Consider the following 13,462-nt stretch of genomic DNA (forward strand, 5'->3'; position numbering starts at 1 on the left):
ACATCCCCTTCACAGTGTTTTCTGAAACTCAATTAAGTACCTAGGAATCAGCCTAGCCAAGGAAGTGAAAGGCCTATTCCGTGTAGACTTTAGGGCACTAAAAAGAGAGATTGAAGACAACAGTAAGTGGTGGAAAGGCCTTCCACACTTATGGATTGACAGAACTGATATTCTGAAAATGGCTGTGCCACCAAAAGTAACGTGCAGAGCCACTGCAATAGCACAATTACAATAACATTTCCACAAAACTAGGGGAAAAATTCAAAATTTGTATGGAAACAAACACATACACAAACAAAAAGCCACAAGCAGCTGAAGCAATCCTAGGTGGAAAGGGTGCTGGTGCGTGTGCGTGTGTGTGTGTGTGTGTGTGTGTGTGTGTGTGTGTGTGTGTGTGTACACATATATCACAGTATCTTACTTCAAATGACACCACAACCATAGTGACAAGACAGCATAGTAATGCCACAAAAACAGACATATTTACCAAGCGGAGAGAGGATCCCCAAGTAAGCTCACACAGAAATATCTGACAAAGGTGTCAGAAACGTACACCTCCGGGTATGGGGTGGGAAAGGACCTATGCAACAAGCAGTCTGGCGAAACCGGATACCCACCTGAAAAGGAATAAAATGTGTTCATATCTTTTACATTGCACAAAAGTCAACTCAAAAATAGGTAGAAATATATGAATTTTGATCTTAAAATTTTAGAGGGAAACACTTTCAGAAATATTGGCATGGCACTGGGAAAATGTCCATGCTCCTGTAACGAAACCCCAATAAAACATTCTGTCATCCCCACCAAAGAAGACAGGACCGTGGGAGGGAGCCGATTGGGAGAAGTGGGAGGTCATGGGGCATGGGAGAAGGCAGGCAGCGGTGGGCGTCTTGGTTATTTCCTATTGCTGGGGCCAAGGCAGCTTGTGAAAGGAAGAATTCAGTTGAATTCAGTTGGCTTACAGTTCTGCATTTGGAGTCCCATGATGGTAGGGCAAGGGCACAGTGAGAGGTGGCTGGAGTGGGAGCTCAGTTGAAATCCACAAGCAGAAGGGAGACGGGGAGACTGGGAATGGCCTGAGTCTTTTGAAGCCTTCAAGCCAACCTCCCAGAGATACACACCCAATAAGGCCACACCTTCCCAGACAGTTCCCAACTGAGGACCAAGTATCCAGAGGTATGCACCTACAGGGGTCATCCTCACTCAGACTGTCCTGATGGCTGATGGGTGAACATGACTGAAAATGTCATAAGGAAACACACTATTGCATACATCAATATATGCCAATAAAATATAAAATTTGAGCAAGTAAGAGTCCCCATATACCACCCCTACAAGGCACAGGTCTGGCAAGAGCTTTCCTTTTTTCATTTTGTTTTGTTTTGTTTCATTTCATTTCGTTTCATTTCATTTTGTTGAGATAGAATCTTCCGTGTAGCCCTGGCTGTCCTGGAGCTTGCTATGTAGACCAGGCTGACCTGGAACTCAGAGGTCTATCTGATTCTACCTCCCCAGTGCTGAGGGAGCCCCACCATGCCCTCCTGGCAAGACCTTTCTAAACAGGAGCCAATAGAAGAGGAATGGCCCCAAGAATTGACTGCCAGGGTTATAGGAAAAGCTTCTGCAAAACAAAGGAAACTTGAACAGAGTGAACAGACGTCTAGAGAACGGGAGAACCTTTGAGCTGTGCCTCAGATAGGTGGTTAAAAACTAGAATGTATTAAAAACTGAAAAGATTAAACACCAACAGAACTGCCAATCAGCAAGTTGTCTGTGAAATCGATGAGTCTCAAGAGAATAAAATACGAAATTCACCCTTGTATGGCAGAGTAAAGTTTCAGTGTAGAGGGACTAGGAAAGGAGAAATAGAGGGGTGAAAGGAGATGTGTACTAGAACACGTGTGACATGAACGCAGGTAAGAGGGCACCAGGAGCGGGAAGGCACAAGAGGAGAAAGAGGGATGATAAAAGTTTACAGCCAGGCATGCCTTTTAGTCAGCACTTAGGAGGCAGAGGAAAGTGGGCCTGTGTGAGTTCAAGGCCAGCCTAGTCTACATCAGGAGCTCCAATCAGCCACGGCATGCTTTTCATGCTCATTAAAATTTAAAAATTTTAAATTGGAAAAGTGATTTATTGTTTCATATATATAATTTATAAAATTGTATACATAATTGCTTTAGTTTTCTTCCTATCAAACTCTATCTTTATTATGCTATGATGTGATAAAATATAAATGATTGTTCTGATTCTTTTATATTTGGTAAGACCTGATTTTTTACCTTGAATGTGATGTATTTTTAAGAAGGTCCCATGGGCTGTTAAAAGGGATATTCTGTATCTATTGGGTGGAATATTCTGTATGTATATATATATATATATATATGTATATATATATATATATATCTACTAAGTACATTTGATTTGTAGTGTAATTTAATTCTTGAGTTTTCTTTGTTGATTTTTTGAATTTCGGGTGAGCAGCTAGAAATGAGAGTGGCATATTAAAATTGCCAATTGTTTTCTTATCACTCATTATCTGACCTTTTAGATCCACTGGTGATCGTTTTGTGAAATTAAAAGTCCCTGTTTGGGGTGTGTGTGTGTGTGTGTGTGTGTGTGTGTGTGTGTGTGTGTGTGTGTGTGTCTGTGTGTCTGTGTGTCTGTGTGTCTGTGTGTCTGTGTGTCTGTGTGTGTCTGTGTGTGTGTATGTGTGTGATTGAGGAAATGGAACCAGTCTGTGTCTTCCAACAAATGAATGAATAATGAAAATACAGTAATAGAAAATGGAATTTTATTCTTCTTTGTGAAGAATTGCTCCTTGTTAATACGTAGTAATCTTCTTAATCTCTTTAGACGAAGTTTGATTTGAAGTCTATGTCAGATATCAGCCTATGCCAATTTGATGTGGGTTTCCATTCGCTTGGCAGATATTTTTCCCATCCTTTAACTTTGAGTCTGGTGTCTTTGCCAGTGAGGTGAGTCTCTGGAGACAATGAAAAGACAGATCTAGATTTTTAATCCACTCAGCAGTCTGGGTTTTGGTTGTTTGTTTGGTTGTTAGGTTGTTTGATTGTTTGGTTGTTTGATTGCTTGGTTGATTTTTCGAGACAGTTTCTCTGTGTAACATCTCTGGCTATCCTGGAACTCACTCTGTAGCCCAGGCTGACCTCGAATTCACAGAGATCCACCTGCCTCTGTCTTCCAGGCACTGAGATTAAAGGCGTGCACCATCACCCCTGGCCAAGCAGCCTAGATTTAGTTTTGCTGGTGGTAGTTTTTTGTTTTGTTTTGTTTTTAAGTTTTGTTTGTTTGTTTGTTTGTTTGTTTGTTTTATTGCTGGTTGAAAACATTCACATTTAAGGTTATTAGTGAGAGATATTTACTGATTCCTGTAATTTTTCAGATTGTTTTTCTTTTTTTTTTTTTTTAATTCTTTTTTCCGGAGCTGGGGACCGAACCCAGGGCCTTGCGCTCCCTAGGTAAGCGCTCTACCACTGAGCTAAATCCCCAGCCCCTCAGATTGTTTTTCTTGTTGGCTGAATTGTCTTTATTTTCCTCCCTATTGGAATATCAGAGGTTTGCTGTTTGCTGTGTTGGACTTGTGGGTTTCTTCCTGGTTCTTCATTTTTCCATTTCTTTCATAAGACATTCTTTTCTATGTTCTCATGACTGAAACAGTCTCTCCACCTCCTCTGTCTATAATATTCTTTTAAATATCTCCTGCATTGTTGGCTTGGTGGCACGAACTGCTCAAGTTTGTGTGTGTCTTGTAATGTCCTTATTTCTGCATCAGTCTTTAAAGATATCTATGCTAGACACAGCGTTCTTAGTCAGTTATTTACTTTCAGGACTTGAAGTACATTATTCCGTCTTTTCCTGGCTTTGAGTTCTGCTAATAAGATGTCTGATGTTATTATCCCAATGTTTCTCTCTTTGTTGATCTGTTGGGTTGTTTTCTCTTCCTGCTTTTTTAAATTTTATTTTTAATTATGCGTATGTGTACGGGTAGGTGCACAGAAGTGTGTGTGTCCTAGGAAACGCAAAAGAGAGCTTGGGATCCCCCAGAACTGAGGCTACAGAGATTGTAAGCCACCATGCGGGTGCTGGGGATCAAAACCAAGCCCCCTGCAAGAGCAGTCAGTGCTCTGAAGCACTGAGCCACCCCTCCACCCTCCCCTCATGAACAGTGTTAATACTGTTTCTTTTGGTTTTCATTTTTGACTTCCTGTCTGTCATATATCATGGTGGGGATCTCCTCTGGCTAAGTGTACTTGCGGTTCTAAACGCCTGTTGTATTTGTGTGTGTGTGACTTTCTGTAAATCTGGGAGGTTCTGCCATAATTCGTTGGATGTATTTTCTCTGCCCTTAATGTTTAGTCTCAGCTCATTATTCTTAGGGAAATCCTTAGGTTTGGTCTCTTGAATATATCCTGGAGTTCCTGGAAGTCCTGACCGTGTTCATGCCTGTTCTCACTGGTGTTCGAATGTCGTATTCTGTGAGGTCTATTGGTGATCTTTTCCATTGTGCTTTTTATTTGATTCACTCTGGATTTAGTTCCTAAAACTTCATCTCTCCATTCTCTTATCTCTCCCCTACCCTCACCAACATTCTCTCCCCACCCCAGTTCCCTCCCCTCTCCCCCCCCCATTCCACCTTCATTTGCTTTACCTCTGTCTTTGCCTTGCGACCCACTGCATTCATCCAGAGTCACTCACGGGCACAGATGCAAACCTACCCTACTGGAAGGTGAGGGACTTTCTAGTGGCTACATCACCGAAGAACTGTCTGCTCCCAGCAGCCACTCGGCTGCTGTTCTCCTGGGTGGGATGAGGACACATGAGCCCTTTCCCCTCCCCCTCTGTGAATGCTTGAGTTTAGTCTTGTGTGCAGGGAGCAGACAGCTCCACGTAGGAAACTGCAGCTTCTGTGAGTGTCGGAGCATATCATGTTCTATTTTTTTTTTAACGTGTTAAGTTTTCAGGTTTATTTTCTGCCGAGTTTTATGACTCTTCTCCTTTGACGATACCCTATGCCACAGCAGACAACACACCCACACACGCACTCTTATTGTCAAAGGGGGGATAAAAAGCTGCATCGCGGTGAAGCTTTACAGTTCAGTGCATCACTGTGTGGTGGCATCCCCGCTTTGTCTGTGTGGGAACAGGAATGTTGACTCAGGGGAGGGCAGAGAGGGAGGGGAGCCAGAACGGTGTAGGTAAGGTGCTCAAGGCCAGCTGGGCTCCTGGCTTCCTCCCTCATGAGACAGACAGACAGACGCTTGGATGCAGTCAGATGCCAGTTGCAGAACTAGAAGTCAAGAGCTGCAGAAGGCACAGCAGGGAGGAGAAGAGACCCTTACAATCCCGATCCCGTATGTTCAGTCTCATCCGAGGCGGCCTGTCTCATCTGCTCCAGAAGGAGAGTCCACAGTGACAGGGAAGGCGAGGCAACAGGCAAGGGTTGACGTGGCAGCTGGAAGAGGAAACAATCGGTCGCATTTTGTTGGCACCCAGGAGGCAGCAAGTGCTCTACATGCTCTTAAGGTGGCCTTCCTACCCACTGTCCAGATCTCAGTCTTTGCGCCTTTTCTTCTGTGTGCCTCTTGGAAAAGGAACTCGCTGTGAGTGTCCCGTTTAAAAGGCCCAGCAGTTACTTGTTCTTAGCACCTTGGTCATGAGCCCCTGTATTAGCCACCCTTCCCTGCAAAGAGAAGCATCTTCGATCAAGGCTGAGTGTTGAGAATAAAGTGAATAATGGTCGATGTAATCCTCTATGACTACTTCCTGCTGACATTGGGGCACCGTTATGAGGTGTGGGCAAAAAGCTGGAATGTTGGCCAACTTTGGAACTGCTGTTGGGCTGTGGGACCATCTCGGGGTAGGAGGGTGTAGGCCAAGTTGAAAGAGCCTGTGGGGCTGGGCCTGGGCACCTGTGGGTAATCGTTTTGGAGAGTTCCTGGATGCAGGTTTGGAGGGAACCCCTGGGTGTTAGGGGCAGAAGATAAAGAGTTTGGCGGTGGCTGTTGTTTTGAGACAGGGTTTCTCTGTGTAGCCCTGACTGTCTTAGCACTCACTCTGTTGAGCAGGCTGGCCTCGAACTGAGAGATTCATCTGCCTCTGCCTCCTGAGTGCTGGGATTAAAGATGTATGTCGTCACTGCCCGGCTTGCAAAATTGTTTTTATTGCTGCTTTAGTCTTATTGCTGGTATGAATCTGCTGAAATTATTTCATCTTGGTTTAGTTTTGGATGCTCATATGCATCTAGGAACTAGTCCATTTATTTTAGATTTTTTTCAATTGGCTAGAATATATGGGGTTTTTCTTAAGATATTTTTATTTATTTTATTTATGAGTGCACTGCAGCTGTCTTCAGACACCAGAGAGGGCATCGGGTCCCATTACAGATGGTTGTGAACCACCATGTGGTTGCTGGGAATTGAACTCAGGTCCTCTGGAACAGCAGCCAGTGCTCTTAACCACTGAGCCATCTCTCCATCCCTAGAATATATGTTTTTTTAAGGTGTATTCTTAGAGTTTTCTGAATTCCATTGGCGTCTGTTGTGTCTCCCCTGTCATGTCTAATTGTATTAATGTGGGGTATTTTCTTTCACTCTTTCTTTGGGTAATTTGGCTGAGGGCTCGTCAGTCTTGTTCATCTTTTCAATGAACAACTCTTCATGTCACCGACACCTCGGTTTGTTTTTGTTCTTTCTGAACAGAATTTTATTATTTTCTGCCCTGATCTTAGTTATTTCTCCCCATCTAGTGCCTTGGAGTTTAGTTTGTTCTTCTTTATCCAAGTCCTTAAAGTACATCATTAAGTTATTTATTTGAGTTCTCTATTTTTTTTTTTATTAACTTGAGTATTTCTTATATACATTTCGAGTGTTATTCCCTTTCCCGGTTTCCGGGCAGACATCCCCCTCCCCGCTCCCCTTCCTTATGGGTGTTCCCCTCCCTCTCCTCCCCCCATTGTCTATTTTTTAATGTAGTTGCACAGTATAAACTTTGCCTTTAAGACTGCCTTCAGTGCCCCGTCACTTTTGGTATTTGTGTTTTGCTTTTTTTTTTTTTTTTTTTTTGGTTCTTTTTTTCGGAGCTGGGGTCCGAACCCAGGGCCTTGTGCTTCCTAGGTAAGCGCTCTACCACTGAGCTAAATCCCCAGCCCCGTGTTTTGCTTTTTATCCCATCCTAGACTTTTTTAATTCTTACTGGATTTCTTCAGTAATCTCTTTGTCATTCAATAGTGTTGTGTTTTAAACCCATGAGTTTCTGTACTTTCTACAGTTTCTACTGTTATTGATATTTTTTCCTGGTCACGTACAATACAAGGTGTTACTTTGACTTTCCTGTATTTGTTGAGATTTGCTTTGTTCTGATACGTAATCTGTCCTTGAGACTGCTTCATGGACTGGCAAGAATGTGTCTTCTTTAGTGTTCTGGTAGAATGCTCTGTACATGTTTAAGTCCATTTGACTTATGATTTATTTAACTACAGAGATTTCTCTGATTAGTTTTTTCCTTAGATGATGTCTTAGTTAGGGTTTTACTGCTGTGAACAGACACCATGATCAAGACAAGTATATAATGACAACGTTTAATTGGGGCTGGCTTACAGGTTCAGAGGTTCAGTCCATTATCATCAAGGGAGTAACATGGCAGCATCCAGGCAAGCATGGTACAGGAGGAGCTGAGAGGTCTACATCTGAAGGCTGTTAACAGATTACTAACTTCCAGGCAGCTAGGAAGAGTTCTTAGCGCCCATACCCACAGTATGATACACCTATTCCAATAAGGCCACACCTCCAAACAGTGTCATTCCCTGGGCCAAGCATATTCAAACCATGGCATTCCACTCCCTGGCCCCCATAGGCTTGTTCAAACACATGAGTCTATGAGGACCATCTGCCTTAGCATAATAAAAAAGTACATTTAGTCCAACTTCTAAACTCCCCACAATAAAAGTCTCTTCTAAGATCCAACTACTTAACTATAATCCTTGAAGCAAGACAGGAAGTCAGCTGAGCAAACTCCAAACTGCATCCCCCTGTCTGATGTCACGCGGTCTTCAGTTCTCCAGCTCCTTTTTCATCTTTGTTGACTGCGACAGACTTCTTTCTCCTGGGCTGGTTCCCCTCCCTGTCAGCAGCACTTCTCAGGAGATATCCTATGGCTCTGGCATCTCAAAACTCTAGGGTTCTCCAAGGCAACTTCAACGTTACAGCTTCTTGTTTCAATGTCTGGGATCCACACATGATCTTCTGGGCTCCTCCTAAGGGCTGGCATCACTTCTCCAGCTCTGCCCTCTGTAGCACTCTAAGCTCAGGTCGATCCACTCCACTGCCGCTGCCATTCTTGGTGAGCATCCCATGGTACTGGCATCTTCAATACACTGGGGTCTTCCACTGCAACTAGGCTTCACCGACAGCCTCTCATAGGGTCAGTTTTGTTTATGGTGTCAAGCCTCAATTCCTTTTCATGACCCCTTCAGTCCTGGTCCATCAACTGCACCTGAGACTGAACCTTCACCAAAGGCCTTCCCTAACCTCTCACTGTGCCAAGCCTCAGCCGCTCTCCATGACCTCTCTATACCTTCAAAGCAAGTCCCTCCTGGGAGATTCTTGAACATTACTAAGTTCAGGTGCAGCTCGAGGTACAACCTTGGCTATCTCTGGAACACAGCTTCTTTGTGCTCTCAGAAAACACTTCCAGAAGATTTCACCTCAGTGATGCTGGGCTCTTCTTCATCACGGCTAACTTCTTAGCTCCAGCTGACCAGCATCAACTGTCTCAGCAGCCCCTTCTATTCTTGACTCTAAAGCCAGAGCCATGTGGCCAAAGCTGCCGAGTTCTGCTGTTTGCTGGGACTGGATCATGGCCCCCTTGTTCTGTTATATCATCACCAGCTTTGTTTTCCAACTCCTTCACTGCCTAAGCTTGGCTGTCCTGGAACTTGCTCTGTAGATTGGCCTTGAACTCAGAGATCTGCATGGCTCTGTCTCCTTTAATGCTGGGATTAAAGGTGTGTACCATCATGTCTGGACTTAAGTTTTCCTTCATCTATAACCTGCTCTGTTCTAGGCTGGCATTGAACTCAGAGATCTGCTTGCCTTGCTCCCCTTGGATTAAAGGCTTGTTCTGCCAAGCCCAGACCTAAATTTTGCTGGGTGAGATCTTGCCCCAAGGTCACCATTACCTTAATTCAACTTAATATCCTTGAACACAGGGTTCAGTTCAATTTCACTTCCTAGTGCTCCTTTAATACTTGAACCATATATTTTATATTTTTCATTTCTCAGCTTGCTACACTTGTTTAAAATGGTCTTCATGAGACTTAACCAGAGAACAAAGTCTATGATAGGTGTTCTGAGACTTCCTTTGTCAATGCAATTAATCTGAGTCTCTTCACCTTAGCATCAGGCAGACTCCTCAGACAAGGGCAAAAAGTAGCCCCATTCTTCACCAAAATACCACAAAAACAGTCTCTATGCCATATATTGAAATTCTCCACTGAACCTGCTGGGCCAGGTCTGCAAATCACTCTGAGTAACAAAGTCTTCCAGACTCCTACTAGGACAGCCCGTTAAGCCCCATGTAAAGCATTCCACTGCTTTCCAAATCCAAAGTCCCAAAATCCACGTTCTTCCAAACAAAAGCATCATCAGGCCTATCGCAGCAATACCCCACTCCCAGTACCAACTTCTGTCTTAGTTTGGATTTTACTGCCATGAACAGACACCATGACCAGGGCAAGTCTTATAAAGGACACATTTCATTGGGGCCGACTTACAGGTTTAGAGGTTCAGTCCATTATCATCAAGGCAGGAGCCTGGCAGCATCCAGGCAGACATGGTACAGGAGGAGCTGAGAGTTCTATATCTTCATCCTAAGGCTGCTAGCAGAATATTAACTTCCAGGCAGCTAAGATGAGGGTCTTAAAGCCCATGCCCACAGTGACACACCTACTCCAACAGAGCCGCACCTTCTAATAGTGCCACTCCCTGAGCCAAGCATATTCAAACCAGGACAGATAAGTTGTCTGTTGGTGAGAATGGGCCATTGAAACCAACCACTATTACTGTGTATTTGGCTAACCTGTCCTGTGGTTGGTCTCTGATCTTAGAGCACCAGCTTAGGTTTTTTTTTTTGTTGTTGTTGTTGTTGTTGTTGTTTTTTTTTTTTTTTTTTTTGGTTCTTTTTTTCAGAGCTGGGGACCGAACCCAGGGCCTTGCGCTTCCTAGGCAAGCGCTCTACCACTGAGCTAAATCCCCAACCCCACCAGCATAGTTTTTAAGATTGATTAACAATCAAGATGGCCTCTGGCCTGCCACCCACAAGCCACACCCAAGGGCCAAATGGAACTTCTCTCTGCCACCTACCCATGAGTCACTGCTGTGTCACCAAAGACTACATCTGGGCTCACTGTGGGCACTGTGGGCTCACTGTGGGTGCTGTGGGCTCACTGGAGGACTGTGGACATGCTTGGGTGCAGGATTACCAACTTTCCTCAGGATGACCCTTCCAGGCTGTGGTTTCTGCTTCCCTACCCCACCCCCACCCCCACCTCCATGAGCTGCATGGCTGAGACTGAGTCCTGACTTCTCCACGTTCCTGACCAAGTGATATCCTTTCACTTCTTCTATAGATATCTGAAACTAACACTCTCTCTCTCTCTATCTCTCTCTCTCTATCTCTCTCTCTCTCTTTCATTCACTCTTTAGAATATAGTCTATTTTTTTTCCTAGCAGGTTTTTGAGGCGTTAAGAAGGTAGAGTCAGGGGAGAGAAGTGTCCCACTTTCCCTGGGAAAATGTTAGCCAAATATACACATCCCAGCTCTTGATGTTTCCAGCCCCAGCGTCACCTCACTGTTCCAAAGAAGCCTAGGCTCGCACTACCTGCAGAGCCCAACATGGCAGCCACACAGGCAATCTAAGTTACACTGATGTTGGCTAAAATTAACTAAGGTGTTTCAAGTGCTGAGCTAGCCACATGGGCTAGGCAAGCCCACACCTTAAAGACAGCATCCAAAAGGTCGGTTTGCTGGTCTCTGAGCTCTTTCTGTCCATAAAAGGGCTGTGGTGGTTGATTAGAGAAAGGGTAAGAAGTAAGGGAGTCACAGAGTGGTGACAAGGGTGTGGACCAAAGACCGGCAGCCAGCACCATGCCATCACCTAGCAGGGACACTTTCCTTTTGCTTTCAGAAACGAGTTCTATTCCTGACCAATGACTATTTCTTCACGGACATCAGTGACACGCCTTTCAGGTGAGGGGATGATGTCGCAAGTCAGGGATTCTAGACGGAGTACAAAAACCACTAGCTCAAGATAAGACTTTCAGATCTGAGAGTGGATTCTTTCCTGCCGAGTTAGCAGTTTTGTGCTATTAGCAAAGGATCCTGGTCAGCTAGGAAGTGAGACCTAGATGGTCTTTGCTGGTGTGCCTAAATGTCCAGTTCTGCAGCCAATTTCCTAGTTTGAATGCCAGCTCTAATGGTCTTCGGAATCTGAGTGGAGGCGCTCTCTGTGGCTCAAATGTGTCACCTATAAAGTGTGAATGGTGACAATAGCAGCTACCTCTTGGCTGGGTCGACGACATGCTACGACCTGTGTAGATGTTGAGGCAGGGCGATAGGATAAGAAGATCCCAGTCAAATCGCTCCAAGCTTCCCTCCCTCACTTCCCAGTAGACCTCAGACTCCCTGCTCTGACAGCCTAGTAGGATACCTGAGACCTTCTCAAGACCGCTAAGTCCCCGGTCGGTGCAAACCAACTGCATCAGAGCTGTGAGGCAGAGCCCAGGCACCATGTCTTTTAGTTAGATTCAAATCTAATGTGCTACCCAGAGATGGGGTGTGGTAGGAAAGAAACCTCAGGGGATCAGGAGACCTCTGAACATTTTAGGCGGTCCCCAGAAGTTCAAGATCTCCCTAAGTAACATGGGAGCTGCAGAGATCACGGTCTGTGGCATTTCCAGGGCTCTTCTCGGGAAGAATGACTGACAAATTAGCAGTACCTTCCTGCTTCTCAAAGAGACAACCTGTGAGGCCAGGGTAAAGGAAGGGATCTGGGGGAGTATGGCGTTGCCCTGTGTCCAAAGTCTCCTGGCTTACTGAGAAGCTAGCGTCCACAGGAGCCGTGCAAACACAACCGCCTTCTCTTCTCTCTAGCTTGGGAGTGGTGCTCACCAGGGGCCATGGAGAATACATCCTCCTGGGGAACACGTCTGTGGAGGAAGGTAGGTCAAGCCATGTGCTGACCGTGATGTGATGTGTGGTGTGGATGTGCTATTCCAGGTCGCTGAGCAGGATCAACCTAGGACAGAACCAGGGTGAGCATTCCCACCAGGTGGGATGGCAAAGGAAGACCTTACCCTACCCCAGATGCCCATGACCTGGTCACCTTGAGAGAGTCGGCCTCCTTGCCAGGCAGGATGTCCGTGGGAGCCCTGAGAGATGGGTCACATCAATGTCTGTTCATTCTTCTTTCCTGTCCCTGGGGTACATCCCATGACCCATCATTCTACCATCATGCTAATCACAGTCCCCTCAACCCTAGACAATCGCAGTGGCCTCCAACTGTTCACCTCACCCCTGTCTCTGACTTCATCCGCAGAATCTTTCTAGAAATGCCCTCTCTCCTGATACTTTTCCGGCCATCTCTCCCAGGTTCACTCCCTTAAGCTTCCTGTCCCATCGAGAGATGTGCAGAAGTTCTGACTCTTGGAAGCTGTGGATGTGACTTTCTCTGGCCCAGACTCGTGGGGTCTTTTGAAGGAACAGATGGCTGAGGACTAAAGAGGTTGCTGGGCAGTTAGGAGCATTGCTGCTCTTGCAGAGGACCTGGGTTCCCAGCACCCACATGGGTAGCTCACAATTATCTGGAACTTCAGTCCCAGGGGATCTGATGCCATCTTCAGGCCTCATGCACGCAGGGAAAACATTCAGACACATAAAACAATAACAATTTTTAATTGATAGGTGAGGGAGGGGCTCTGCAGTGACAGGCAAAAATGAGCTTACCACGTAGTAGGGATGAGGGCAGGGGACTGGCTAACAGAAGCTGGGAGAGGTTTCCCTGAAATCTCTCTTCTTGGACCCTCTCTCCAGGCCACCCTGGGCCTAGATGCCACCAGTCACTCCAGCTTCCCAGGGTGGCCCTGCCCTGCCACAGTGGTGTATTGGCCCCTGCAGCATCCTTACACAGCAAGAGGCACAGGCTGTTAAGCTCTCTTGGCCTCCAGCGTACCTCTTCTTCCTCAACCTTCCTCTCCCACTGACCGACTTGTCTCAGCCACATTTCTGCAAAGTACAGAGGGAGCCGTCCATCACTCACCTGAAGCCCCTGAGCTGACTAACTCAGTCATTTGTCTGCTGTGTCTTCCTATGGTTTATTGAGCACCTACTTATGTTTGAGCACTGAGCTTCCAGGAGCTCATTCGCTCATTCCATCAGCGATTTACCG

General features: G+C 45.6%; 1 protein-coding gene across 3 annotated transcripts in view; it reads left to right on the top strand.

Annotated features, from left to right (window-relative positions):
- Window positions 1–13,462, top strand: part of Cacna2d4 (calcium voltage-gated channel auxiliary subunit alpha2delta 4) — a 116,493-nt gene that overhangs the window by 49,570 nt on the left and 53,461 nt on the right. For all 3 annotated transcript variants that reach the window (XM_063286109.1, NM_001191751.2, XM_063286110.1), the window contains 2 exons: window positions 11,204–11,265; window positions 12,169–12,236. In XM_063286109.1, coding sequence (XP_063142179.1) covers window positions 11,204–11,265; window positions 12,169–12,236 — 130 coding nt within the window. The remainder of the gene's footprint in view (window positions 1–11,203; window positions 11,266–12,168; window positions 12,237–13,462) is intronic.

Source organism: Rattus norvegicus, chromosome 4 (genome assembly GCF_036323735.1).
Source record: "Rattus norvegicus strain BN/NHsdMcwi chromosome 4, GRCr8, whole genome shotgun sequence".
Classification (NCBI taxonomy): Eukaryota; Metazoa; Chordata; class Mammalia; order Rodentia; family Muridae; genus Rattus; species Rattus norvegicus.